Source organism: Pipistrellus kuhlii, unplaced genomic scaffold (assembly GCF_014108245.1).
Source record: "Pipistrellus kuhlii isolate mPipKuh1 unplaced genomic scaffold, mPipKuh1.p scaffold_m20_p_2, whole genome shotgun sequence".
NCBI lineage: Eukaryota > Metazoa > Chordata > Mammalia > Chiroptera > Vespertilionidae > Pipistrellus > Pipistrellus kuhlii.
In genome coordinates this window covers 171,001,676-171,027,469 of record NW_023425515.1, presented here as the reverse complement: position 1 = coordinate 171,027,469, position 25,794 = coordinate 171,001,676, and the positions used below count along the sequence as shown (strand labels likewise).

General features: G+C 60.5%; 1 protein-coding gene across 1 annotated transcript; it reads right to left on the bottom strand.

Moving 5' to 3' along the window:
- Positions 1 to 2,654: 2,654 nt before the first annotated feature.
- BMP8B (bone morphogenetic protein 8b) lies at positions 2,655 to 24,623 on the bottom strand. Its single transcript, XM_036446927.2, has 7 exons — positions 23,967 to 24,623; positions 13,285 to 13,474; positions 12,779 to 12,927; positions 7,067 to 7,264; positions 6,294 to 6,373; positions 5,706 to 5,816; positions 2,655 to 3,745 (listed from the first exon to the last, which is right to left on the bottom strand). Exons 1-7 carry the CDS (start codon positions 24,298 to 24,300, stop codon positions 3,596 to 3,598), a joined length of 1,212 nt encoding a protein of 403 aa, XP_036302820.1. The 5' UTR covers positions 24,301 to 24,623; the 3' UTR covers positions 2,655 to 3,595.
- Positions 24,624 to 25,794: the final 1,171 nt, after the last annotated feature.

The following is a 25,794-nucleotide window of genomic DNA, read 5'->3' as shown; positions in this document are numbered from 1 at the left end:
TTTAATATAATACTTAAAAATACCCATCTATAACATATAAACATCTATATTTATATCTATATCCTAAGGAGGGAAAACTAGAAATAAATTCACAAAATATTAATAGTGTATTTATCTGAGTCATAGGACTATGATGATTTGAATTGTATTTTTTATTTAAACTTCCTTCCAAAACGACATTGTGTGTGTAGTAAATTAAAAATGAAAAATTTTAAAGGTCAAGTGCTTGCATAAAGAGGGAAACCTGGGATGGACCATCCCTTTCCAGTGCTCAGGGGCAACTGGTGGTGCTGAGCACCTTCTACAGGACAGTGGGATCCTGTGTCAGGGAACACAGCCAGTTTCACAGCCCTGGCCATTGCCAGCAAAACCCAGAGCTTGCCTCAGGCCTTCCAAGCAGGTGAGAATTCAAGTCCTGCCCTCAAAGTAGTGCAGAGTGTAGTTATTTTAATGGAAAAACCCAGCTCTGAAGTAAATACACAATCACCCTTAGGACACATTCTGGGAGGAGGCTTAGTAGGCAAGCATGGAAGGGGCTCAAAACTAGCAAATTCATTTGTGGTAATATCAGCAGGTACCAGCTGTTAAGCATCAGTAGGCCAGACATTGTCCTAAATGTTTACGTACATAACCGGTCCTCCTCACAACCTGGGAGGGAAAAGCCAGTGTCCTGCTGTAGAGAGGAGGAAGAAGAACCAGGGTTCACATCTATTTGGTCCCAAAACCTATACTCTTGCTAGGCTGCCTCTTTCCTATTTCCTGGGATTTTTTCCAGAACACGTGACTTCCCTGCCTTAGAAGAGAGCACTAACCTTGTGACCACTGGGTCTCAAGGCCAGGACTGCACTGCCAACGCCAAGGCTGCCTGTGTTTCTCCTTAGTCTGTGTCTCCACCTATCCTCCCTTCCTGCCAACTGTCCCTGATTCCTCATTGCTGTCGGTGGGTATGCACAGACCACCCTTACTTCTCCTCCTGGTCTGGTGTGGCCAGATAAACAAGCCATGCCCTGAGCAAGAGAAAGGGAAGCAGTGGCATCGGGGCTGTGTTCCTGCCAGCCAGGGCCACCCACTGCAGCTGCCATGCTCCACTCAGCAAATCGATAACTCATGGAATAAAATGCATGGGCTTCATGTCCACAGTTATTCCACTGCCTGGGCCTTTTTCTATTTGATTCCATTGGGTGACTCAGAAGTTGGTCTCAGAAGTTGCTGGAAGTCCAATGGCCAGGTGGGAAGCAGTGACTTACTGTTTTCAATTGTTCCGCACGAAAACAGATTGCAACTCCTATCCATTCCTGCTGTGCACAGCTTGATTGATAGGGAAGGGATACACCAAATCTTCAAAACTTTAGGTCATCTGACAGGCATTTCTGCTGCACCCCTACCCGCACCAGGCCATTGCTGGGCACTAAAGATACCAGGGGAAATAAAAAAGTAGTTGCCAAAATAATTGGCTCATTTAGAATTTACAGTTATCTAAAAGACAAACCTTCATGTTGGAAAGACATAAGGTCTGGAATAGCCAATAGGTTCCATGTTATGTTGTGACAGCCTCCTGGTTCATAGCTTGGATCTGTGATGGCCATGGCTCCAGCTTCAGTTTATGAGGGTGTATCCGGGTCAGCACTCAGACACGGATTCCATGGCTGAAGGCCCTCACATGTTAGGGATGGGAAATGGCCCAGAAGAGGGAGCCACCCACAAGTCAGGTCTCCTAACGGCTAGGCCAATGGTCGGCAAACTCATTCGTCAACAGAGCCAAATATCAACGGTAAAACGACTGAAATTTTGAGAGCCAGATTTTTTAAACTATATAGGTAGGTACATTGTTATTAATTAGGGTACTCCTAAACTGGCCTTTACTAAAAACATTCTCAATCTGAGGCATGTGGCTCGTGAGCCGCTGTTCGCCGACCACTGGGCTAGGCCAAAGCTCAGATCCCTACACTGGCTGATGGGGAACTCAATATCTTCAAGATAGTCTGGGCCCCTGGGAGGGCCTCTTCCTCGGCACTCCCTCCCAGAATCCCTCCCAGTCCTGCCGCCTGGCCCAGCCTCCACCCTGGCCCAGACCGGCTCTCCCGGAGCCGCCCTCAGGGGGCAGAGTGGACTCCAGGGACGTGCATCCTTGGGCACACGGGTCTTGCTGCCTTTGTGGGCTGCGCCTGTGGGTTGGGGTGGGCCCAGGATCTGCTATTAACGACACGGTATTTCAGGGTTCAGGCAGCTGGACTGTCTGCTCCAGCAGGTAAATTACAGGGTGAGCAAGTCCGAAATCAAATAAACACTCCCACCGCCTCGGCTGCTCCAGGGAGAACAGTGGTTTCCGGGAACCTTCCCACCCAGCTCCCCTAATTACTGCCTGTCACTCCCCCGGGACAGGGGCCTCTTCTCTGGCTCACAGGCTCCGAGACACAGGACGGGGCTCCTGAGCAGACAGGGTGACGCAGACTTTGGTGGCCAGCCTGTGTTCTGACAACTTCTGGACACAACGGGTGCTGACAAGGCCCTACTATGGTCCACACCTGGCCACAGGCTGCCCGGTGTTACAGACACACTTCTCTGGGTGGAATAGATTGCTCCTTAGCAGGAGGCGGCACAGTTTCAATTCACCTGCAAACTCTTAAGGTGCTGGAAGCAGCTGCCTGGAGTTCTGTGCTGATCACTTGAAATTCTATCCAGATTTGGTAAAAAACAGCATCAAGGTTGATTATTGATGCCGTCATGCAGAAGAGAAAGGAACGCTATGTCATCTGTGCTGAGCCCTGTCACCCTGTCACCATGTTCACTTGGCTCAGTATTAAGATCCTTCCCCACACAGCTGAGCTCCCGATGTTCAACACGACGACAGACAGGTGGGTCAGTGATGCCCCAAGACTTTTTGTTTCTCCAAAGGTAAGGTTTCCCTGTGCTGCGTGCTGAGAGAGGACACACAGATCCAGGGCAGGGCGACAGAAGGAAAATGCCCTTGGCTTGAGCCCTTAGCCAGGCTGCTCCTTCAGCTCTTCCTGGAGTTGCCCCACATGCCTCCCCGTGGCCAGCAGTTTGGTAATCAGATCTGAAAATACAGAACACACAAGACAAGTCCATGCTCTTTAACAAGAACCCAGAAATGCCTACTTTTGCCCCTGAGAAGGGTAGGCAACTGGAAGTGAGCCAAACCCTGACTACGCCCCCCAAACCCTGCAACGGAGACGGGAGGACCTGAGCTGGTCACCTTGGGCTCCAGGTGCCTCTCGGGTCATTGCATATCTGCCCACAGCCCAAGCCAGCAAGGAGCAAGGGCAGGTCCTGATAGGACTTTTGTGCCAACCCCAAAGAGCCAGTCAGCACGTGCCACTGGGGGACAGGGCTGGGGCAGAACCCTGCCCGATGACTCCGCCCACCAGAACAGAATGCCGGAAGCTATCACAGCCTTAGGCAGCGGAGGGTGGGGCCTGAAAGGACCCAGCCCTGGCAGGAAGGAGGAAGGGGCATGGACATGTTGTTCTGAGGAGTCTCCGTGCCAGTCCTCTCTGTGGTCTGGCTGGGTTTGAGGGTCTCAGCCTCTGGGGCGGGGCTGACCCGGCGGGAGGCGCTGCAGCGGCCGCCGGCCTCAGTGGCAGCCGCAGGCCTTGACCACCATGTTGCGGTGCTTGCGCAGGATGACGTTGTTGCTGCTGTCGTAGTAGAGCACGGAGGTGGCGCTCAGCTTGGTGGGCGCGCAGCACGCCTTGGGCACGGCGTCCGGCTTCATCAGGTGCACCTGCCCAGGGGCGGCAGGCAGAGGGTGAGCACCGGGCCTTCTCCGCCCCGCCCCGCCCACTCCAGCCACAGCCAGGGCGGGCGTGGTGTGGAAATCTGCTCTCCTCGACCCCTGCCCCGCCCTGGGCCCTTAGGGCACAGCCTGGGCACCTGTCAGCTCCCTGCCACACCCACTCCCCTCAGACCTGAGGGCCCTGCTGGTCCCAGCACACAAGGCACCTGATGGCAGGTCCTATGCCCAAGGCCCCTGCAGCACCGCCCCCGCCCAGAACCCCCTCCACTCTTCCCTCTTCTTGGCTTCTTTAAAAAAATGTTCTTATTGATTTCAAAGAGGAGGGGGGAGGGAGAGAGAGGCACATCAATGATGAGAGAGAATCATTGATCAGCTGCCTCCTGCACATCCCCTACTGGGGATCGATCCCTCAACCGAGGCACCTGCCCTGACCAAGAACCAAGCTGTGACCTGGTTCATGGGTCGATGTTCAACCTCTGAGCCACACTGACCATGCTTCTCTGGGCTCCTGCGATGCCCCTGACCATGCCTGTCCGGCCCTTGTTTGTGGCCTGTCCCCCCCAGCTTGTTCATGGAGCCACTGATAAAGCCTCGGATTCTAGCTTCACCCCTGGGGGTTCAACACCGTCATTTCTCAAAGCACCGCGCACCCTCCTGACAGCTTCTCAGCGGGTCTGACTGGGAGGTGATGGAGCAGCGCACACAGGCACGGGGCTGGGCGGGACTCGGGCCGGGCGGTGAGCCTGCTCCCTCGGCCTGAGCCGCTCCCCAAGAAGAGCCTGGTTGTGGGGCTATTTCGGCTCCACACAAATATTTGTCCTGCGACTTGGCGATGAGCGGAGTTAGCACTGCCTCCAGGTCAGGCCCCACCGACGGGCCCCGGGCTCGGGGGCAGGAGAGGGAGGAACCGGCTTCCAGCCGGGTGTGGGGGCCGCTCCGAGGGCCCAGGAGCGGGGGAAGCCCAGCCCTGCGGGGCTGCAGGACCCGGGGAAGCTTTCTGACGGGGACCCGCCCGCAGTCTGGCCCCTGTTCCCCAACGCCCGCTTGTCCCGGGAGCCCCGCTCTGAGCCAGCGGCAGGAGGACGGTCAGCGGCACTGGGCTGGCCGGGGCCCAGGGCCTCTCTGAGCCACTGGGGAAGCCGAGGCGGCGGCAGGGCTGTCAGCCAGACCGGACCGGGGGCCACTGCTCCCGGCTCAGCCTCCACAGGAGGTGTCGGCCTGGCATTCAAAGGCCCACGTGAGAGGAAGCGGCAGCACCGCCCGGGCGCCGGCCATGGGCTCTGAGGGGAGCGGGGAGGCCTGTCCTGACCCGGGAGCCGGAGAGGCCGGGTCTCAGGGCTGCAGCCTTTCTGAGAGGAGAGCCCTGCGCTCGGGGCGATGGTGACTCTCCCGACTCCCCGTGAGGGGTGGTGAGCACACGCCGTCTCTCACCCCGTGTGCACGTCACTTGAGGTTGAACAATCCCGTGCACAAGGGCACACGTGTTCAGAGTGCACAGGCACCCGGGTGGAATGCATATTTGTTCCATGCATGTGTGCATGTGATCACCACACGTACCTGCAGGTCCCCATGTGCATGTGTGCACACGTGTGTGTGTGTGTGAGAGAGAGAGAGAGAGGGAATGTGTGTGTGTGAGTGTGAATGTGTGTGTGTGTGAGTGTGAATGTGTGTGTGAGTGTGTGTGTGTGTGTGTGTGTGTGAGAGAGAGGGAATGTGTGTGTGTGTGTGTGTGAGTGTGTGTGCGTGTGTGCACCAGCAGTGAGTCTGCAGACGCAGGCTGGCCACACGGGACCCGCTCCTGCACGGTGTGGGAGCTGAACGACACATGCACTCAGCCGAGGTTCCACGTGAGAACCTCCGAGACCGAGCAGGCGCCCCACCCCCTCCAGGCTGCCCGAGCCCCTCCTCAGCGCCCGCCCCGGGCCGGCCGCACAGGCTGGGCACTGACCAGGGACTGCACGATGGCGTGGTTGGTGGCGTTCATGCAGGAGTCCAGCGGGAAGGAGCACTCCCCCTCACAGTAATAGGCCGAGTAGCCTTGGGGGGCGATGACCCAGTCCTGGTGGGAATGGAAGAAGGTGAGTCCCACCACGTGGTCCCTCCCACTAGCACCTGTCACTCACCCTCCCTCCCTCAGCCTCAGAGACCTGTCACTCACCCTCAGCCCCCCTGAGCAGTCCCCCTACCCCACTACCCCCCAAGCCTGGCATCCACCCAAGACCCTCAGGGACAGGTCCTCCTGCTGCCCCGCCCCGCCTCCCGCAGCTGCTTCCTGCAGAGGCAGAGGCTCCGCAGCCTGGCCTCGGGGTCCCTTTGTTCCCTGACATTTTGTGGCTCGGGAGGCAGGTTGTCTCCATTTTCAGTTTTTACCAAAAAGCACCTTTTCACCATAAAAGTATCACATTCTCCTTTCAGAACACATGGGAAACCCAGAAGAAAACAATACATGAAAAAAAACCCACAAAAAACCCAAGTGTACCCCTCGTGGAGCACACGTGGCCTTCGGCCGTCACGTAAGAGGGAGAGTGGGCCTTACCAGCCAGCCCAGGTCCTGGAAGCTGACGTAGAGCTCGTGCCGCCGGCACACCTGCCGCCCGTGGGAGCCGTGGGCGCCGTCTGCGGGGACAGAGGGAGGTCTCTCCGGGCCTCTGAGCCGCGGACGGGCTCCCGGGCGGGCGGGGTGCCCTCGGGCACGTTTGTGGGAAAGTGAATGAATCCCTGCAGCTCTGCTGGTGTCGGGCCAACTCAGAGCCTTCGATGGCTCCCAGCGGCTCCAGAGGAAGCCCTGCCCGCCCGGCCTCCCGGTGTCAATAAGCAGCCAGGGGCCTTCTGACACCAGGGGGGCATCCCCTTCCCTCCTGAGACACCCCTGCCTCCCCCACCGTCCTCCACACCCCACACAGGTCCGGGGCTCATGTGAAGGCCAAGCAGAGGGCTGACTCCCATGAAAGAAAGAGGCACACGGCCAGGTGAGGCCCGTCCCTCTGATTCCCAGGGTCTCGCCTGGTGGGGAGACCTTCCCCCAAACAACTGTGCGTCCCGCAGGGAGCCGGGGAGGGAGCCGGGCACAGGGGGCGCTGCCCGGGGGAAGGGCACCTGGTTCTGACGGAGCTCGGAGGCCTGGGGAGCGGGGGAGGCACAGAGGGGACTCTGGGGGCAGGGAGCCTGATAGGCAGGGCATGGCCGTCCACAGGGGCCTGGGGCAGGGAGGGTGTCGGGAGGGGGCTGGAGGGGGACCCCTCGTGAGGGCCGGAGGGCTCTGCGGCCACCCTGGGTCCTGGGCCACAGCCTCGGCCCGGCCGCACTCACCGAAGGCGCCCGGGAGCCGGTGGGGCTGCGGCAGCTCGTTGGTCTTCAGCAGCCGCCGCCTCAGGGGCCGCACCGCCCGGGGCGCCCGGATGGGGCCGGGGCCGGGGCCCGCCCTGAAGAACGTGACCATGAACGGCTGTTTGGAGCGCGGGGCCCGGCGCCCCAGCAGCCCGGCCAGGCCCGGGTCCACGCTGCGCCCTGCGACAGAGAGGAGGGTCAGCGAGGCCGGCTCCGAGCGGGCACAGCGGCGCTGCGGGGCCGGGGCCGGGAGCGTGAGGGCTGCGGCCCGAGGGGCCCCGTGCCTGGCTGCCCGCACCCGAAGGCCGATCCACACCCAGCCCCGGCCCCGCAGCGGGCTGAGGAGCGGGAGGAGCCCGGGACCAGGGTGGGCATCAGTGACGGCAGAGCCACACGGCGGCCGCCCACCGCGGTCCGAGGACTCCTGGGCCCGAGACCCCCTTCTCGCCTCCTCCCACCTCCTCCGGGACGTCCCGGGACCGAGGGCACCGCTGGTTGGCGCGGCTGCCAGGGCGAGGCCCTCCTGCTTCCTGCCGCCACCGCCACCGACAGGCAGGCTCAGCGGGCGGAGGAGGGACCAGAGGCCCAGAGCGGCCTCAGCCGGGCCGGGCCGATCCCGGAGCCACGCTCTGCCCACGGCCCGGGTCCTGCTGGGCAGGAAGGAGGCCGCGGACAGGGCCTCCGAATGGCGGGTCCAGAAACACGGGTTTCACCACGGCCTCTGAGGCCGCTGAGAAAACGCTCCTCAGCCTGCCACGTCCGGCCACCAGGACCCCTCCGCCTGGCCGCCTCCTGGCCCCGCGACCTCGCAATGCTGTCACCGTCGCAGCAATGAGACAGTGTGGGGAGCTTCTGAGGAAAATGTCCCTCGTTCCCAGAATTCACTGAGAGACTAGCTTATCGCTAGGCGTGTAGGTTACTTCCTGGCTCTCGTTGTAAAGAAGAGAATGAGACAGAACCTCTTCACTTTCTTTTCCTGTGGAACGTGAGCAGGAGCGCGAGAACCAACTCGTTTTTGTTTCTCAAACACAGTGACCGCCCTTCCACTGCCGTGTGCGTTCCCCTCAACGCTGCACCACGGACACACACGGACACGCACACCCATGTCCACACACACACACACACACACATTTGCATATACAGTGTACAGCACTCACATTACAGTGTGCAGATGCACACACGTAGGCATAGACACTTGTGCCGTCAGCAGGTCTAACATGAGCCTCCAGTAGACACACAGGCCAAGGACATGGCCGGCCCCTCCCACACTCCTGCTCAAAGGTCAGCTCTTAACCAGCTGAGCTTTAGACCTGTGTCCACGGGCCTTAGTGAACCGAACACCTAATGAATCCTAAGACCAACCTTTGACCTATGACATCACTGCCACAGAACAAGGCTCTGGGCCCATCAGAGGCTCCAGGTGGGACTGAACCTGCTAAGACAGGAACTGATGCTGCTGGCGCTGTTGCTGGAAGGAGCCCAGGCAGAAGCATTTGGGAGTTTGGGTCACGGCGAGTCGCAGTCAGGAGGACGCAGGGGAACTGTGAGGACACAGGCAACAGGACACATGGAAGCTCTGCGAGCAGAGGGGACAGGCCAGTGAGGCCAGGACAAGGCGGCCACGGAGCACGAGCAGATGGCGCCTGTTGTCAGGTGGCACCGGAGTGGAGCTCCACGGCCTGGCTGACTCAGGGGGCGCCCAGGGCCCAGCAGCCCTCCAGCCTGTGTGTGCCGCTGCCCAGTCCCTGTTCCCTGGACAGCCCTGGCCCTGAGCCCGGAGGACCTGCCCTGGGCTGCGCTCACTGTTTGCTTTTCTTTGTGCAGCTGTCTGTGAGGATCTCATTGGGGCGTCCTGGGTGCAGGGAGGACACAGATCAACTAGGCAGCGCCACGGAGGCCGCCCGTCCCGGAGGCAGCCTGTGGGCACGGGGAGCCTGCCTGAGGGTCCTGGAGCATTTCCTGGTTCCATTCCACAGAAGCAGGAACTGAGGCCCAGTGAGCAGCACCCGCTCAAGGTCCCCAAGCTGCAACCAGCCAGGACAATCCTGCCACCCAGTACGCCCCGCAGAGGCCGGTCTGGGGCAGGGGGGCCGGACTAGGGGACTGACCCCCGTTTTTCAGACGGTCTAACCTGGGAGGCCTGGGAATGGCCCCGGCCCCCCTTCCGGAGCCCAGAGCTCCTCTCCCACCACCGGAGCAGGCTCCCCGCCCGCCCCTGGCTGTCTTCCTGGTGGGCCCTCGGCTGCCCACTGACTGGCCCCTTTCCAGAAAGGCCGAGATGGGCGCTTAGGAGCCTCTGGGCCTCTAGGCCTGACCTGTGAGGTGCAGGCAGGCACGCTGTCCCCTGTGCAGGTGAGGGGTGCGCGTGGCCATGCCTGGAGCTGTGGCCACGCAGGACGGGAGACGCTGCTCCTCTGAGCAGATGGGCCCCAGGGGCCTCCAGCCTCATCCACCTCTGAGCCTGCCCCGTCAGAGCCGATGTCTGGGCAGCTCACCGGCCTATCCTGTCCTCTGCCAGGCCAAGCTCTCCCCCAGCTTCCTTCTGCTCTGGGTCCACCTGCAGCCCCTGCTCCTCCTCAGCCTGGAGTCACGGACGTGGCCCTGGTGCCACATTGAAGGTCACTGGGGATGCCTGGTGGACACCTCGGAGGGAATCCCAGCTGTGGACCTGGTCTGCTTTGTCCCTCAGGTGACTTCATCGCGTGAGGATGGGAAACTCAGTCCTTTTCCTCCTTCCTGCTGCTTAACAGCCTGTAACTTGTCGGCCCTGGGAACCTCAGCCTGCTCCACACTGCCGCTGGGACACTCTGGCTCCCAGGGCACATCTGCCCAGAAGCCCCCAAGGTGTCTATTCCATCCCCCCCCACCCCATCTGGCCATGTCCCTGGCCTCTTCCCCCGACTCCGCAGGCTGTGCCCTCAGTGAGCACTGCCTCCCACCTCCATCCCAGGGCCGTCCCTTCCTGGGGATGAGGCCCCTTCGAGGCCTCCCTGAAAGGCCTTCCTGGACCAGCTGGAGCTTCCTGCTCTCACCCAGGAGCTCATGTTGGCTGTGCGCCCCCTAGAGCCATGCGTAGGAAGTGCAAGCTCCGTGTGTGTGTGTGTGTGTGTGTGTGTGTGTGTGTGTGTGTGTGTGTGTGTGTTGGGGGGGGGGCTTAAAGCCGCTGCCAGATTCCCCCTCCCCCTCCAAACACACACATACAAACTCACTTTTCTCCAAGTCTTTGAGACTGAGGACTCAGGATGAAATACCTCGAGCCCCTCTTGGATTGCAAGAGAATATTAGCAAGAGGCCGGTTCAGGCTCCACAGCAGGAGGGAGGACAGAGTGTCTGTTAGGACACAGGAGCACTGTGAGTCCAGGTGAGAAAACCATCGGAGCCATCGGTTAGCTTTCCAGAACGCCTCCTGTCACAGCCACAGCCTTGGCATCACACAGGCGGGCTGTTTATGGAGGAAACCCCAGGGCACCTCTCCCTGTCAGCTCTCCACACCAGGTCCCGTCCCTCCGCGGTGGTCCTCCCTTCCTCCTGGAGCATCCACTGAGCGACGAGGAGGCGGCGTGCGGGGAAGAGGAGGTGAGGCTACGGGAAACTACATTTAGCCACAAAATGAAAGGCCCAGCAGAAAAGTCAGAAGGGCCAAAGGAGAAAATCTTTCATTAGACAGCATGTCTTCCCACCATGAACTGACATTTATGGTTGTTTTTTTTAAATTTTATTATTATTATTATCCTCACCAAGGATGTGTTTATTGATTTTAGAGAGAGAAAGGGAAAGAGGGAGGAAGACAGAGAGGGAGGGAGGAAGAGAGGGAGGAAGACAGAGAGGGAGGGAGGGGGAGAGAGAGAGAGAGAGAAACATCGATCACTTGCCTCCCATACATGCTCAGGTCAGGGATGTAATCTGCAGTCTGGGTGTGCGCCCTGACCAGGAATCAAGCCCGCTGCCCTTCCGAGCCTGGGAAGACGCTCCAACCAACGGGGCCACAGCAGCGGGCGGACGTTTACACTGTGTTTCCACGGCACTAGTAAAGTGGCGCCTCTGCCATCCTCTGGTGGTCACTCCCTCCCTGGACATCTCCCCATTCACGAGGGAAGAGACCTGTGGGTCACCTCCAGCTGCACACTTTCATGGAGAATCATGGTGAAGAGGCGTCTGAGGCCCGGCCGCCTGCAGCAGCGCTTTCTGAGGCCACAGAGCACACGGATACACGTCTGCCTTCCCTCTGTTTTGTTTAAGTCACTTCCCTCTGATAGGACAGTCTTTCTGGTGGCAGAAAGTCTGAGGGGCCAGGAGAACACGGCCAGGCAGCCTGTGAAATGGACACTGGGATCCCCGCCTTTCCCTTCCTCTTCCTCTGAATGAGGGGCATGCAAGAGGCAGCAAATCAATGATTCTCTCTCATCATTGATGTTTCTCTCTCTCTCTCCTCCCTTCCTCTTTAAAATAAAAAAGGAAATATATGTATTTTAAAAATTCCAATGGCTCTGTCCACTTTATTCCCGATCCCTCTACCCACGTGCCTCCATTTCCGAGGCTACCAGCCAGCCCACAGCTCTCACCGGGACACCGGCTGCCGGCCTCTCTGGCTTCCCTTCCCCTCCCCCACAGCTCACACCTCTCAGAGGTCAGGGTGCTAACTTTGTGCAGACAATAAGTAAAGCTCTTATTTACAATAGAGATGTACAAAAAATTGCAAAGGTGCTTATACAGAGAATTCCCCTATACCCAGACGCAGTGCCCCTGGGAAATGATAAATTTCAATTACTATGGTGCATTTGCATCAACTAATGAGCCAATATTGATACCTTCTTACCTAAACAGCATGTTTTACTCAGGTTTCACTTATTCAGCTTTCCCCAAGGTCCTTTTTCTCTCCAGGATCCCATCCGGATCCCACGGACACTGAGCCATGACAGCTCCTCCGGCACCTCGGGGCTGTGGCCATTCTCAGGCTGCCCTGGCTTTTGATGGCCTTGCCAGTCCAGGCATTCTGCAGGCTGCCCTTCAATACGGTTTGTCTGATGTTTTTCTCATGGTGACACTGGGGTTGTGGTTTGGGGAGAAGACCCCGGAGAAGAGCCCTCCCCTACCCTCATACCCAGGGGACACGAGAGCCCAATGAGTTTCCACAGGAGCCCTGATTGTCTGGCTGAGGTGGTGCAGGTCAGCTTTCCCAACGTCCAGTCACCTCCCCTCCTGACACACTGTCCTCAGGGAGGCCCGTCACCAGGGGCTGCCCACACTGAGGCGGGGAGTGATCACACCTCCCTGAGGGATCTCCTATGGAAAGCTAGATCAGACCCTGCCGTCCTCCACGCTGTGACGTTCACGCAGCTCCCTAAGCACTGCCCCTCACGCTGGTTTCCCCATCGCGGAGTGCCCACTGCTGCCTCTCGGCTCCTCTCCTTCCAGCCTCTCCTGGACCCTCTGCTCCCGCCATGCGGCCCTGTAGTCACACCCGCGATCTGGGGCCTCCTTCGGGCCCCCTATGCCCACTGCCTGGGATGAAGGAGGCTCCGCCCTAAACCCCTGGTGGGTGAGAGAATGCCTGAAGGCTCCTCCCACGGTGAGAAAACGGCTCGGAGGGTAAGCAACCTGCGAGGTCACAGGGAGAAAGCTGCAGGGCTGGGCTGCAGCCTGGGCCCTCTGACCAGAGCCCGCGGAGAAGGGGCGCTGCCCGCCCGTCCTCACCGTCCTCTGTCTCCAGGTAGAGGCGCAGTCCCAGGTCCTTGCTGCGGTTCAGCAACCAGTGGTCACTGGCTGCTGTCACGTCCAGCACCAGCCAGCCCTCGTCCTCAGCTCGGAGCGTCTGAAGATCCAAAAAGAACAAGTCAGACTCCCTGTGGATACGAAAGAACAATTAACCGGAGCCGCACCGCTGCCTCCATGTTCCTGTGCCCCTGGGGACCGCTCCTGGGCGTCGACCCTCCTGGCCCTGAGCTGGGTGCCTCACTGCCTCTCTCACTGCATCTACCTAGGAAGGTGCGCCGCCCCCGGGGACAGATGGGGAAACTGAGGCTGGGAGCTCAGTGCCCCGTCCAAGGTCCCACAGCCAGGACGGCAGGGAGGGGTTGAAGCCAGGGGCCAGGGCCTTGGTCCAGGCATCCTTCCTCTCGGAGGGGGGCTCCCAGGAAGCCTGTCTGTCCCCCGGGGCTGGGCCGGACACACCCAGAGTGACGGGGGCAGGGGACAGGCACCTGTTGGCCCGCTCTCTGACCACCTCGAACAGGCTGATGTGGAGGGTCCTGTTGAGCAGGTGGGCGCTGGGCAGCTTGTAGATCCGGAACTCGGCCGCCGTGAGCGCCTCCCCCGCCGGGATCTGGGTCAGGTCGAAGTGGAACTCCTTCCAGTGGGGCTCCGGGTGGCCCAGGGAGCGGTCGAGCTCCACTGCAAGACAAAGCAGCTGCTGGCTCCGGCTCTGGGCTCGGGCTCCCGGTGCAGGCCCGGGGGACCAGGGGCCGGGACAGCCTGGGAGAGGCATTCCCTCCCTGGGGAATGGGCCTGCCCCCGGCTCTGCCGCCAGTGCTGAGAGGCCCGGGGCCCTGCAGCGAGGTGCCCAGCACAGCACCTGATGCACTGGGGGGCCAACAAGGACAGCCCCGTTTCTGGCCCCCAGCCTCCAGCCAGCAGGACCGGCCCAGCCCCCCTCTGTCTCTGGCCCTCAGATGAGGCAGAGAGGACAGGCCCCTCCTCCGGAGACGGACTTCAGACCCAAGGGGAAGAGGCGCGTGGCGGCGGGGACATGACTGAGTGCTCAGAGCCCCCGGGTGTGTGGACGGGACGTGGGACGTGAGTGCTCACAGCTGACAGTGGAGCCGGGCCTGGGGGGGGGACAGTGAATTCACCCCGAGGTCACGGGACAAGGATGCTGCAGAGGAAGGGGCCTCTGTGAGCAAAGGCCTGGAGCGGAGAGCAGACGGCACAGACAGGGAGACAACAGCCATGGAACACAGCGGAGGGCGCAGGGGTGCAGGGTCCTCTTGGAACAAGGGGAAGGAGGAGGGGGCCAGAGGGAGCGATGGGGAGGAACAAGCAGCAAGGTGGGAGTGACAGCCCCTGGGGAGGCCCAGTCAGTGCCGGGGAGGCGGAGGTGGGATCTGAGCGGGCTTCCTGGAGGAGGTGCCATCTGAACTGGCCCCAGAGGCTGGGATGACATCTGGGCGGGTGGGGAGTGGCAGGGAGGGCTTTCCAGACAGAGGGGACATCGAATGCACAGGCTGAGCGGGTCAGGGCCACCACAGATCAGAGGGGTGGGGTACGGGCTGTGAGGCTGGCGGGGACCTGACTGCGGAGAGTTGGGGATCCGGCCTAGGAGCATGGCTGTGCTTCTGGCCGGTGGGGGCCCGGGCTGGGGCAGCAGGCAGCAGGGTGTGGTGAGGAAGCTGTGCGTGGAGGGGGTGAAGCATGGGCTGGAGGGGCCCCAGGTGGCTCCGCTGTGGGGCCTGGTCCAACACTCCGGCCGAGAGGCCGCTTGTGCCGAACTGACCCCCCTCGCCCGGCGGCCGGAAACGCCCGGGACAGTGTATTTAGGGCCGTCTCACTTTAGCCTCTGGTCGCTTTCAAACACTGCAAATCTGTGTTTCCGGAAAGCAGGGGCGGGAGCCGCCCAGCACCTTCCCCCAAACCCAACACCGAGATTTTAATTACACGTCTGCGAGTCTCTTTAAAAAGCCTCTCTGGCTACTGGGCCCCGTGACCACAGTCACCGCTGGTGGCAGAGGCGGATGTGGGAGCACGTCCTGTCCTCTGGTGGGAGCCTGGTCCGGTGGTGGCCGGGCAAACAGCTGTGCTGGGCGGGCCAGCAGGCACACGTTTGGGCAGGAGATGGGTGTTCCATTCCCGGACGGGAGGAGAGGAGAGAGTGTCCGTGGTCAGGCAGGAAGCGGGACACGCAGCAAGTGCCAGGCGAGTTCAGAGACACGGGTGGCCCCGGGTCCTCCCGCACAGGCCGGGCGTGGAGGGCAGGGGCCTCCGCAGACACATGCACACGCTCGACTCTGGTGACGATTCCCGCGACTCAGGGACCACACGCCCATGTCCAGGCCCGCGGGATGGGAGAGGCCCAGGCTGCTGGCCGTCACAGGGGGCGGCACAGAGAGTGAAGGCTGTCGTTCCTTCACACCCTCCACCGGACCCTCTCCGAGCATCGCATGAGCGTCTGTCCCCAGGCCGGGGGACTGACTGATGGGTGGGCCACTGGGACGCTGTCTGCAGGCCTGAGGCTGCTTTCCATGTTGGACCCGGGGACTGAGGGAGCCAGCTGCAAACCTGCCAGCCCCACGTGGGCACCGAGCCAGGCGGCCTCCCTGCCCTGCTGGGTCAGGAGCACCTTGTTCACCTGACAGGGGAACGGACTCCCCTCCCGAACGTCCGGCCTGAGTTTTGATGAACCACCAGTGGCTCCAGCACAGGAAACTGCCCCCTGGCTGCTCCCGGCAAACCCCGGAAGATGGTGAAATGTCCTGAGAGTGGAACTGGGTAAAGAGAGAACTCGTTCATCTGACGGTCAGCGGTCAGCGGTCAGCGGGGAGGGTGGGCCCCTGTGGATTGGCAGCTTTGAGTTAGGAGAGATGTTGCCCCAGGTGGTCTTCTGAGAAAGCGTTTTCCGGCCTCGATTTCCTCCGTGAACTGTGCAGATCCAGCTGCTTTCACCAGCCAGGCAGCTCCGGCAGCTCAGAGTGCCCGCCTGACCTGGCCCCGCCAGCCATGTCCGTCCCCAGGGCTTGCCTCCTCCTCTGAGCACCAGGAACAAAGATGCTGCCCAGCTTCCCTCATGATCCAGGACAGGCCTTTGTAAAGAAGCAACGGGCTGGGCGGGTGACCACTCAACGGGAGTTTAGGACGAACCTGACTTGAAATCTCCCAACTTTGTGCCAAGATGTGATCCTGCTCAGAGGCCACGCCGTGGGGTGGCGGGAAGGGGTGACTGTGAGTGACGTTTTTCTGTGCTTGTTCGCTTATTTATTCATTAATTTATCAAGCTCAATTTATCAACAAACATATCAAATTCTTACTGCATGGCTCTGGCAGTGTTGCACCAAAAGGTGATGGGTTCAATTCCTGGTCGGAGCACTCACCTCAGTAGCAGGTATGATCGCTGGTCAGGGCCCATGGGGGAGGCAGCCAATCAATGTTCCTCTCTCTCTCTCTCTCTCCTTCCCTCCCTCCCTCTTTCTCTAAAATCAATAAACATATCCTCAGGTGAGGATTTTAAATAATTCTTATTATAGATAAGAGTCTGTCTAGACATGGAATACAGCAGTAAACAAGACAGAAGTCAGGTCTCTGCACTCAGGTACTTTACAGTCTAACGGGGAGGGAATATAAACAAAGAAACAAGTAAAAGAGGGGATGCTATCTACTGTATGTGGAATATAGAGGGGTTTGGGGTCAGGAGTAGTGGGAAAGGGGTGGGCGGTGCTTTTCTTAGGATAGTCAGTACTGCATTCCTTTGAGTCATAGGTAAGAGCGGACATAAACATTTACACATGTTACTGTAGGAATGCTGTGGACAGGAACCTGGAAATACCCTCTTGCAATACCCTAGCAAAATTATATATGAATTTATCCTTGGACACACCGATCCCAAGGACACAAAGGCAAAGGATGAGAGCCATGTGCCCAAAGCGTAGAGACAGACAAAGAGAGACAGACAAAGCTACGCCTTGCTCAATAGGGACCTCTAAATGTTTATTTTCCACAAAATTACAAAGGCCGCCTAAAATGTTCAAACACTGAACCAGCTTCTGTCTGGGGAAGCAGCACACACATTTAGTCTCTGAATTGCCTTAATGTGGCTTCCAGAACAATAACAGTCATGAGTCACCATGTGCGAATGGGGCCATGGGCCTTCTCCGCCAGCCCAGTCACACAACCCCGGGTCCCACGTTTTCGGGAAAGGCCCCATGAGCAGGAGGCAGCCTCTACACCCACGACCACCGTCAACATTCCGAGGCCCTGCACTTGCCGCTCACAGATGCCGCACCCTGCACCCCCCAGCCCGACACCAGCAAAGGCTTCGGCTATTTTCGTGCCACTGAGTCACCCAGATGACCTACGTCTATCTTGTTTCTGTCCCAAAAGTAAGACTGCAAAAGACCCTCCTCTTGCTCCAGCCCAGAGAGGCTGTTAAGATTACAGAACCTTCCAACCTGCCCGCCAGTCCTTCCTGCCCTCAAACCCTTCCCCAAGCCTGGCGGGGCCGCGGGCAGGGCGTGAGCTCAGCTCTGCTCCAGACCTTCCTGAGCTGGCCCAGCCCGTCCACACGGCCTCCGGGGCTTTCCAGTTCCCCACGCCCTCCCAAACCCCCGGAAGCCGCTGTCTTCTGGGTGGCCCCAGCCCGTGTCTGAAGGCTGCTTTCCTCTCAGTCCAGCTGTAAAGGCCCCTTGTCCTCCTCTGACCCCACAGAGCAGCCTGCTGGTCTCGCCCTTTCCCCCATCCCAGGGGCCCCTGTGCCTGGTTCATCCGCCCCCACGGACAGTGAGCAATTGGAGGACAGGGACCAAGCAATGTGAAATGGAAGCGGGAGGCTCCGTCCCCTTCTTCCCAAGAGCTCCTGGTCCCCAGGACAGTGGCTGGGGCCCAGCTCCCCAGCTGTGGGCGAGGGCACTGCAGCTGGTCTGGGAGAGGCTTCCTGTCACGGCGTCTCCATAGAGGCCACGCATGGGTCTCACTTTCCTGTGGGACTTGCCGGCCCCGAGACAGAGGGCAGGCCCCTCCCCCCCCCCCGGGGTCCCGGAGGCGGACAGGCTGGGCCTGTCTGGCTGGTCCTATCGGTAATGGAGGCCGATGGGCCCACTTCAGACCTAAAACAGACCCGGTCCCCACAGCCGGTGCAGGCCCACAGGGGAGCCGAGGAATTGATCACCGATCGATTCTGCACCCCGAAGGGCTTCCCCCTCCAGAAATCTCAGCGCTGCCGAGAGGAGGCCCAGGTCTCAGGCTGCAGTATTTTTAGTCAGTTCTCATTACGGACTCTTTTCGGAGTTCTTTCCATAAACGGCTCTGCACACATAATTACCCTCCGGCCTCAGCCGGCTTCAGACCCCAAATTAAAGGGGACACCGCACACTCCGCCACATCAGGCCTGCCAAGGCCAAGAATAGCCCCAAGGAGGTGGGAGCCAGGGGTGCGAGCCCTCCGGGGCAGGCCGGGAAAGCACGGAACTGTGGGCGTTTTCCGGAAAGACGCGGTCTCGGGGACACATCCTCTCTCCCGTGGGGACGTGTCCCCTGAGGAGGTGGCCGCCTGAGCCCCCACTCTGCGCTCACCCCCGGAGCAGCCCCGTCGGGAGGCAGGGGCTGGGCACATTCTGTGGTCGGAGCTGCACAAGCCTTCAGGGCAGGCCTGCACCGATGGGGAAACTGAGGCCCAGAGGGGCAGAGACTTGCCAGGTGTCCCATGTCAGGGGGGGGTCCTTCACGTGGACTCTCAGACTCGAGCTGATGTAAAAGGAGTGGCCTGGGGTTCCTCTGGGCAGCAACACTGGGACGGGGTCACCTGTCTTCAAGGTTCTTCTGCCAACAGGTGCCCTGAGATGCCTGCGGCAGCCGCCCCCCTCCAAGCAGGACCCTCAGGGACTCAGGGTCCCAGGGGAGGACCCAGGACACGCTGACCCACTGTCAGTGTCTGAGAAGGCAGAGAGGGCTGGCCCTGCTCTCCCCACCGGCCAGGCCAGGCTCCTTCACCGGGTCCCGCCCTGCCTCCCGCTGAATTCCTCTCCTTCACCTTGGCCCATGGAGACGGGCATGGCAGAGGGGCAGGAGGGAACAGGAAGAGTCAGATGGTCCCTGCTCTCAGTGGTTCATGGTCTCCGGGGGAGGAGGATAAAGAGGGCAGACACACCCCTGAATCTATAGGCAGAAAGTGACCAACAACCAGGAAGGAGCCTGGCTCTTTGGGAGGAGTGGGGGGTGGGGAGTCAGGTTTATGGAAACCCCTGCCTGCCCCCTTTAAAAACAGACATGGAGGTGAGTGTAGTCTCTGCAGAGGGTATAACACGAGCAAAGGCACTGAAGTAGGGGGTAATGTCTGAACCAGCTCCCACCTATGAAGTTCTGACCATGAGATGGGCCTCCAGCCGGCCTCACTGCATGTTTCGCTCAGTCCTACTCAACCCGGGAAGGTAGCCTCCTGCACATTAAAGGTGTCTTAAGAGGGAGGAAGGGAGGGTGGGAGACTCTAAAAGGAACCTGTGTAAAGTCTCACGGCTCCCAAGTGGCAGAGTTGGGGTGAGCACCCCAGTTTGATGTAGCCATGGAGGGATGAGTCCAAGGATGCTCAGAGCGGCTTTATTCATAACCCAAACCAGAAACAAACCACATGTCCAACAGTAAGAATGGGACCATGTGGTGTGGTCATACAATGCAATATAATTCATTCATAAAAAATAACTACAGCCCTGGCCGGTTTGGCTCAGTGGATTGAGAGTCGGGCTGCAGATGAAGGGTCCCAGGTTCAATTCCGGTCAAGGGCATGTCCCTTGGTTGTGGGCACATACTCAGTGGGGGGTGTGCAGGGGGCAGCTGATCGATGTTTCTCTCTCATCGATGTTTCTAACTCTCTATCCCTCTCCCTTCCTCTTTGTTGAAAATCAATAAAATATATTTCAAAAAAAATAACTACAGATAGAACATCATGGGTAAATCTCAACAATATTATGTTGAGTGAAAAACCACACACAAGACTAGGCACCATATGCTTCCGTTCACATGAACTTCAAAGAACAGGCCAAATGAACGTGGTGACAGAAATGACAAAGTGGCTGCCTGAGGGGACTGGCTGGTAGGGGGCACTCATGTCACATGTGCCTGTGTGGTCTGAATCCTGTGTAATGAGAATGTGTTTTTTTGTAAGCTCCCAAACAATAGACACTTTAAAAACAGGATTCTCAGTTTACAACACACACTCAGTCCAGTCCAGGTCAGAGGCCCTTACTGGACCTAATGATGGGCCAGGCCTCGGGATTGGGGGAGAGGCAGCTTCTATGTAGGAGAAGAGCAGAGGATGTACAGGCAGGGAGACCACCTGCTGTGTGGCCTTGGGAAAATCAAGGACCGTATCTGAGCCTTATTCTTCTCCTTCACAAACATATGACAGTATCTATGAGAGGGCAGTGAAGGAACAGATGTGGAGGTCTGGGCTGAGGTCATGCCTGGGTGTCATCTCACATGATCCCGGATCAGCCCCTTACGGTGGGTACCGTGAGCATCTCCGTTTTATAGAAGAGGAAACTGAGGCTCTGAGAGGTGGACTGGAAAGTCCAGGTCATACTAAGAGTAGGCAGCATGCAAATTCAGTCTGGGTCCCAGGTCAGAACCCTGAGCCCAGTCCTGTCTACTCCCTCCTGCCCACCCCGACCTGTGTCCAGATGGGGGTGTCACTGTCTAGACTTGACGGTCGCCTCTGTGGCTCCTGTGTTTGTCATTTGTCTTTCCCACTACAAGGACAGGTCCACCGGGCAGGGGCTTTGCTTTGCTCACTGCCATGTCTCAGCAACTACAACTGTGCCTGGCATAGAGCAGGTGCCACATGACCATTTGCTCAGTGAATTGGTGAAAAAAAAGAAAGCATTCCCTAGTGAAGAACCAAAGAAAGTGGCCTGGGGCTCATGGAGGTAAAGAGGCAGCCCTTCAAGGTCACAGGGCTGAGCAGGGCCTGGGCCAGATCCCTCACTCCCAGCAAGCCCCGCCTCTCCCAAATACAACAGCCCCGGTTTGTCCACACCGCTGTCCTCTGTCAGCGGAGACGCAGGAAGAAATCGGTCTGGTGCAGGAAGGGTCAGGACAAAAGGGAAGATGCTCCAGTGATTTCTGGAGGACTTCTGCCTGCAGTGCCGCCCATGCCTCAGTTTCTCAGTGGAAGATGAGCACCTGTCACCTGCTCACAGGAGGTGAAAAAGGATTCTGGGAACAAGCAGAGTTGGTCCTGCCTGCCTCTCTGCTCCCTCAGGAGGGGCTGGGCTGACCTGCAGTGCTGAGGTGCAGCCAGTCAAGCCTGTGCTTGGAGGAGAATGTGAGGAGGTCTGAGCTGGGAGGCCCCTGTTTTTCTGACACCATCACTATGGATTGGGTGGGAGCCCAGAGAAGAGGAGTCTGAACCTGGGGATTGCTCAGCTCAGGGCTGTCTCCTCCCTAAGCCCAGGGACACCAGGGGAGGTTCTGTCTTCCCCACTGGGTATCCGCTCCCATTACTGTGTTCTGGCCATAGGAACCCATGTTTCTACATGCACAAGATTGCCAGGTAATCCAAGCAGGGCTGCCAGTTCTGGCCACAGAAGTCTAGGAGAGGCCTATGGCCACTGGGTCCCACTAACTGCCACTGCTGGTCGGGGACCTGGCGGGCACCAGGCCTAGCTTCTCAGGAGCCAGATGAGGCCGATAGGAGAGGTGGAGCAGGAGGCAGCAGGTGTGGGAGCCGGAGCGTGGGAGCTGACAGCACAGCGTCTCTGCTATTAGACTCCGTGTGGCTCAGGAGCCTGGGGCCTGGGCCTCCAAACAAGAAAAGAGTCCTGCGAGGTGTCTAATCCCCACATCAGTCTAGGTAATTACCAGTTAAAGCCACTCTCACTGAGAGTTCTGCTAGTGCAATTAGTGTGTCAGAATAAAGAGGTCCCTCTGTCAGCTGACTGGGCCCGCCCACAGTTGGGCTTCCACGGAACGAGGACCAGCTTGTTGCTCCCACAGGCCTGAGATCTTATGGGACACAGAAATGGTGGAGGAAGAAGATGCGGTTTGGGATCCTCAGCCTAGATGATGACATGGACATGCTGTGTGGCCTGGGCTGGCCATTCAATCTCTCTGAGCCCATGAAACGAGGCTGGTAAAACAGCTTCGCATGGAGCTGCATGGGTGAAACAAGGAGTTCTAGAGCTATGGATGTTCAAATGCTGGTTTTCATTCTAAAAATTGGTGGAAATGCCTTTGCCTAGCTTTTAAAATCTGTTTCTGGTTTTCACGTGTGTAACAAACATGGGGACATTCCTGACACATCTGACCCAAGGCTGGGCAGTAGCTGGGAGGGACCTGAGTCAGCGGCGAGGCCCAGGTTCACCCTCAAAGAAGGGGCTGACTTTCTGCTCCTCCCAAGTATCAACCAGTCACACCACAACTCCGGGGATGCACTGGTCACTAGGGCCCTGTACAAGGAGGGGCCTGAGGCTCAGAGAGGGGCGGGAGTGGCCTAAGATCACACAGCAGAGCCAAGAGGGAGCCAGGTCTTCCTGAGCTCAGGGCCCTGCTTGATTCACAGCAGCAGCTCCCATTAGGGCTGTGCACGCCTTGGCCCAGGGGATGCCGGCTGAAGCAGCACATGGGCTGGGCGGTGACTCACTCTGGAAGATGGCTCCCTGGGGGGCATTTTCCCGGTGACTCCATCCACAGCTCGTCTTGGTCCGGAGCCCTGGGTCAGCTTGTCCCAAGTACAGAGCTCCAGCCTCAGTTCCACACACTCCCTGTCCCTAGTCCCCACCCTGCCCTCTAACCAGGAAGGCAGCATCCAGAGCCAGTGACCCAAGCCCTGTGCCTGGCCCTGGGCTCTCTGCAGAAGCGAACAGCTGCCTCCGACTGCTCACTGCCCCACCTCAGCCCACCGCCAGCCCTCCCTGGCTGCCCTCTTCCTGCCCCACTGCAGGAAGCAAATGGCTGAGGACCTCACAATTCCTGCTGCTGCTCCATCCCCTGGGTTCCTCTGCCTGGACCACTCTGAAAGCTCCCTCCACCCTGAGAGCCTGGTGCCCCGACAGCAGAAATGCCCTTAAGGACCCGTAGTCCCAACCTGGGCCTGCCTGGCTGGGCACGGAGAGGCCCTGCTGTCCTGAGCGTGACAATGCCTCTCCCAGCCTCACTGTCCTCCTCTGGGACGAATATCCTGGCTGTTCCCTGGGCTCTTGGGAGGACTGGGTGAGGCTGTAGGTGGGGGGAGGCTGGTGGCCTTGGCAAAGGTCCTCTCCCTGCTCCCAGCCCCTCAGCTCTCCCACCTCGAGCTGAGCTATAGTTCTTGGGCCCCCAGGTCCAGTCTGGTGTCTTTCTGAGCCCAGGCCCCTGCCCATCACTGGCCACAGACAGGAGGCAGAGGGGACAGGGGACAGATAGCCATGACTGCACAGTAAGGAGAGTTTAAAATGGAGAAGGATATTTCTGAGAACTTTAAGGGTAAATGGCTCCAGATCTGGCTGCAGCCGGGCTTTGCCTGGGAGAACAATGAGGGTCCACGCTGCCCACCGGGCCACTCCACAGGCCTGGACACTCGCTGCCTGTGAAGCCGTGTCCCAGGCTCCGGGCGTGGTGACGGGACCACAGACGCCCCCCTGAGCTGAGTCCAGGCCTTCCCACCGGACTGACCGCCACAGCGCCGCCTACAGGCTGCCGGGCGGCCGCTGTGGACCCAGGACCCGGGCTCTCCTCTCCCCGTCATCTTGGTGCTGTGACGGGCGTTCTGCCGTGAACTTTGTCCCTCTCCCCGGCTGCCCTATCTCAGCGACAGCATCACCGCTGTTTACTCATCGTCTCCGGGACCTGCCTGTCTTCCTGGCACTGCCCAGTGCACCTGCCGCCCCGGGATTCCGCCTCTGGGTGTGTTTGGCGGCGGTGACGGTACTTGCCCCGGGACTCCAATTCCTGCGTCCGCCCCGACGGCCCACGGCTCACCGGCCCGCCCCTCAGACCCGGCCCCGCGGACCCGGGGCTCCCGCTCCCCGCCGGGCACCGCTGTCCCCCTCACGGCCCCCCGGTCCCCGCCGGGCACCGCTGTCCAGGCTGGGCGCCGTCCCCGCCGCCGAGCTCCCGCCGAGGGTCCGCCCGGGGCGGACCGGCTCCCGCCCCGCACGCGCCGCCTCCGGAGCCCCGGCCCCGGGGTCCCGCCGCCCCGGAGCCGCACTCACCCACGTTGACGAAGCTCATGACCAGGTCGGCGCGGCCCAGGCGCCGCTCGCGGGGGCCGCCGTCCTCGTCGTCGTCGCCGGCCATGGCGTGGTAGAGGTCCAGCATGAAGAGCGGCGCGGACGCGGGCAGCCGGGCGGCGGCGGGCGGCGCGCGGGGCCGGGGGCGGCCGGGCAGCCCGAGCACCGCCAGGATCTCGCGCTGCAGGTCGCGGCGCTCGCGCGGGCCCAGGCGGCGGGGCGGGCCGCCGGGCGGGGGGCGCGGGCCGGGGCCGCCGCCGCTCAGCGCGCACAGCGCCAGCCCCAGCAGCCACAGCGGCCCGGGGCGCGCGGCCATGGCGGGCGGGGCGCCGCGCTCACCCGACGGGCATCCGCTGCGCCGCGGCCCGGGCGGAGGCTCCCCCGACGGCGCGCGGCGGCCGCGCTGGGGGTCGGGACGGACGGGCGGGAGTTGCCCGCGGCGGCAGCGCGGTCCCCGGAGAACCCGCGCGGCACCTGTCGCGGCGCTGGGCCGGCGGCGTGGACGCCAACACCGAGTCAGAAGCTCCTCGGGGACCGCGGGCCGCGGCCACTGTGTCTGCGCCGCCGCCGCGCAGTCCGGGCGCTCGGGGCGGTGCGGGCCCGCGAGCTCCCTCAGCACAACCCGCGGGCTCTGCCGCGCGCCCGTCGGCGGCCAGGTCCGGCGTCCGGCTTTCGGGTCCCGCCCAGGGCCTCGCCCCCTCCGGGACTGACCAATGGGGCGCGCGGAGGGGCGGGGCCAAGGCCGGGAACCCACCTACCCGGTGAGAGCCGGGCGCTGTCATTGCCCTTGTGGGCGGTGCGCCCGGGAGGTGCAACCTGGTGGGCGGTGGGCAGATCCGACCCGGACACGAGGACCAGCTGTCGGGTCGTCAGGGTCGTCCCGGGCGCCCTCGCAGCCGCTGGCCGCGCCATCGGGCGGTTCGGGGCCGCTGTCCGAGGGCTCAGGGTAGCGGCCTGGTCCGGAGAAACCAAGAACCTGCGCCCCCGCCAGGTGGAACCCTGAGTCTTGGTCTGGCCACCGGGTGGCCCGGCAGCCCCGCCTCTGTGCGCTGTGCAACCCCGGGATGGGAAACTAGGCCTCAGCGCCGTCGGGAAGGGCTCGGTGGGTGCCAGCCAGGCCCGGAGAGTGGGCGCCTTCTTCTGCCAGCACAGCTGGGCCCAGGATCCCCGCCACCGCAGCTCCTGGCCGGCCTCCCGGCGCCTTTCCGCTGTCCCCTTGCATATATTCCTGGGGCTTTTCCCTCCTTGGTGACAGCTCAGTCTCTGCTCCCAGTGTGCCCACCCACCCACCTGGCTCCCGCGTGCCCCAGCCCGCGTCCCAGAAGGGCCGCTCCGCTGGTCCAGCGGCTGCGCGGTCATCGCCAGCTGTGCCCTCTGAGGATCCCGTGATGCTAGAACCAGGAGAGGTGCACCGGCCCCACCCCAGCGGAGGCCTCTGGGGCCTTCTTCCTCAGGCCTGGGAACAGCCTTTGCGCATCTTAACTGTGAAGGTCCTTGACATCTTCCACCCTTGGCAATGCTGGGCATTATTGTTAATTATAGTAAATATATAATTAAATAAAACCCTGCCAACACGCAGGCAGCACAGCTCTCTGCTGTTGGGACGTGCACGTGGGGGCACTGCTGCCTGCTCCCTTCTTGAGCCCTCCCTCCCTTGGCTCCCAGGACCCCGCTCGCCTGCTTCTCTTCCTCCCCCTCCTGCCCGCTTCTTCAGCACGGACATCCCCTGGGCTCTGTCCACAGTCCTGCTCTCCCTTAGGCTTTCATCCTGGGACTTTAGAGGCCTTGAAGGTCGTGCCTGACTCCCCCA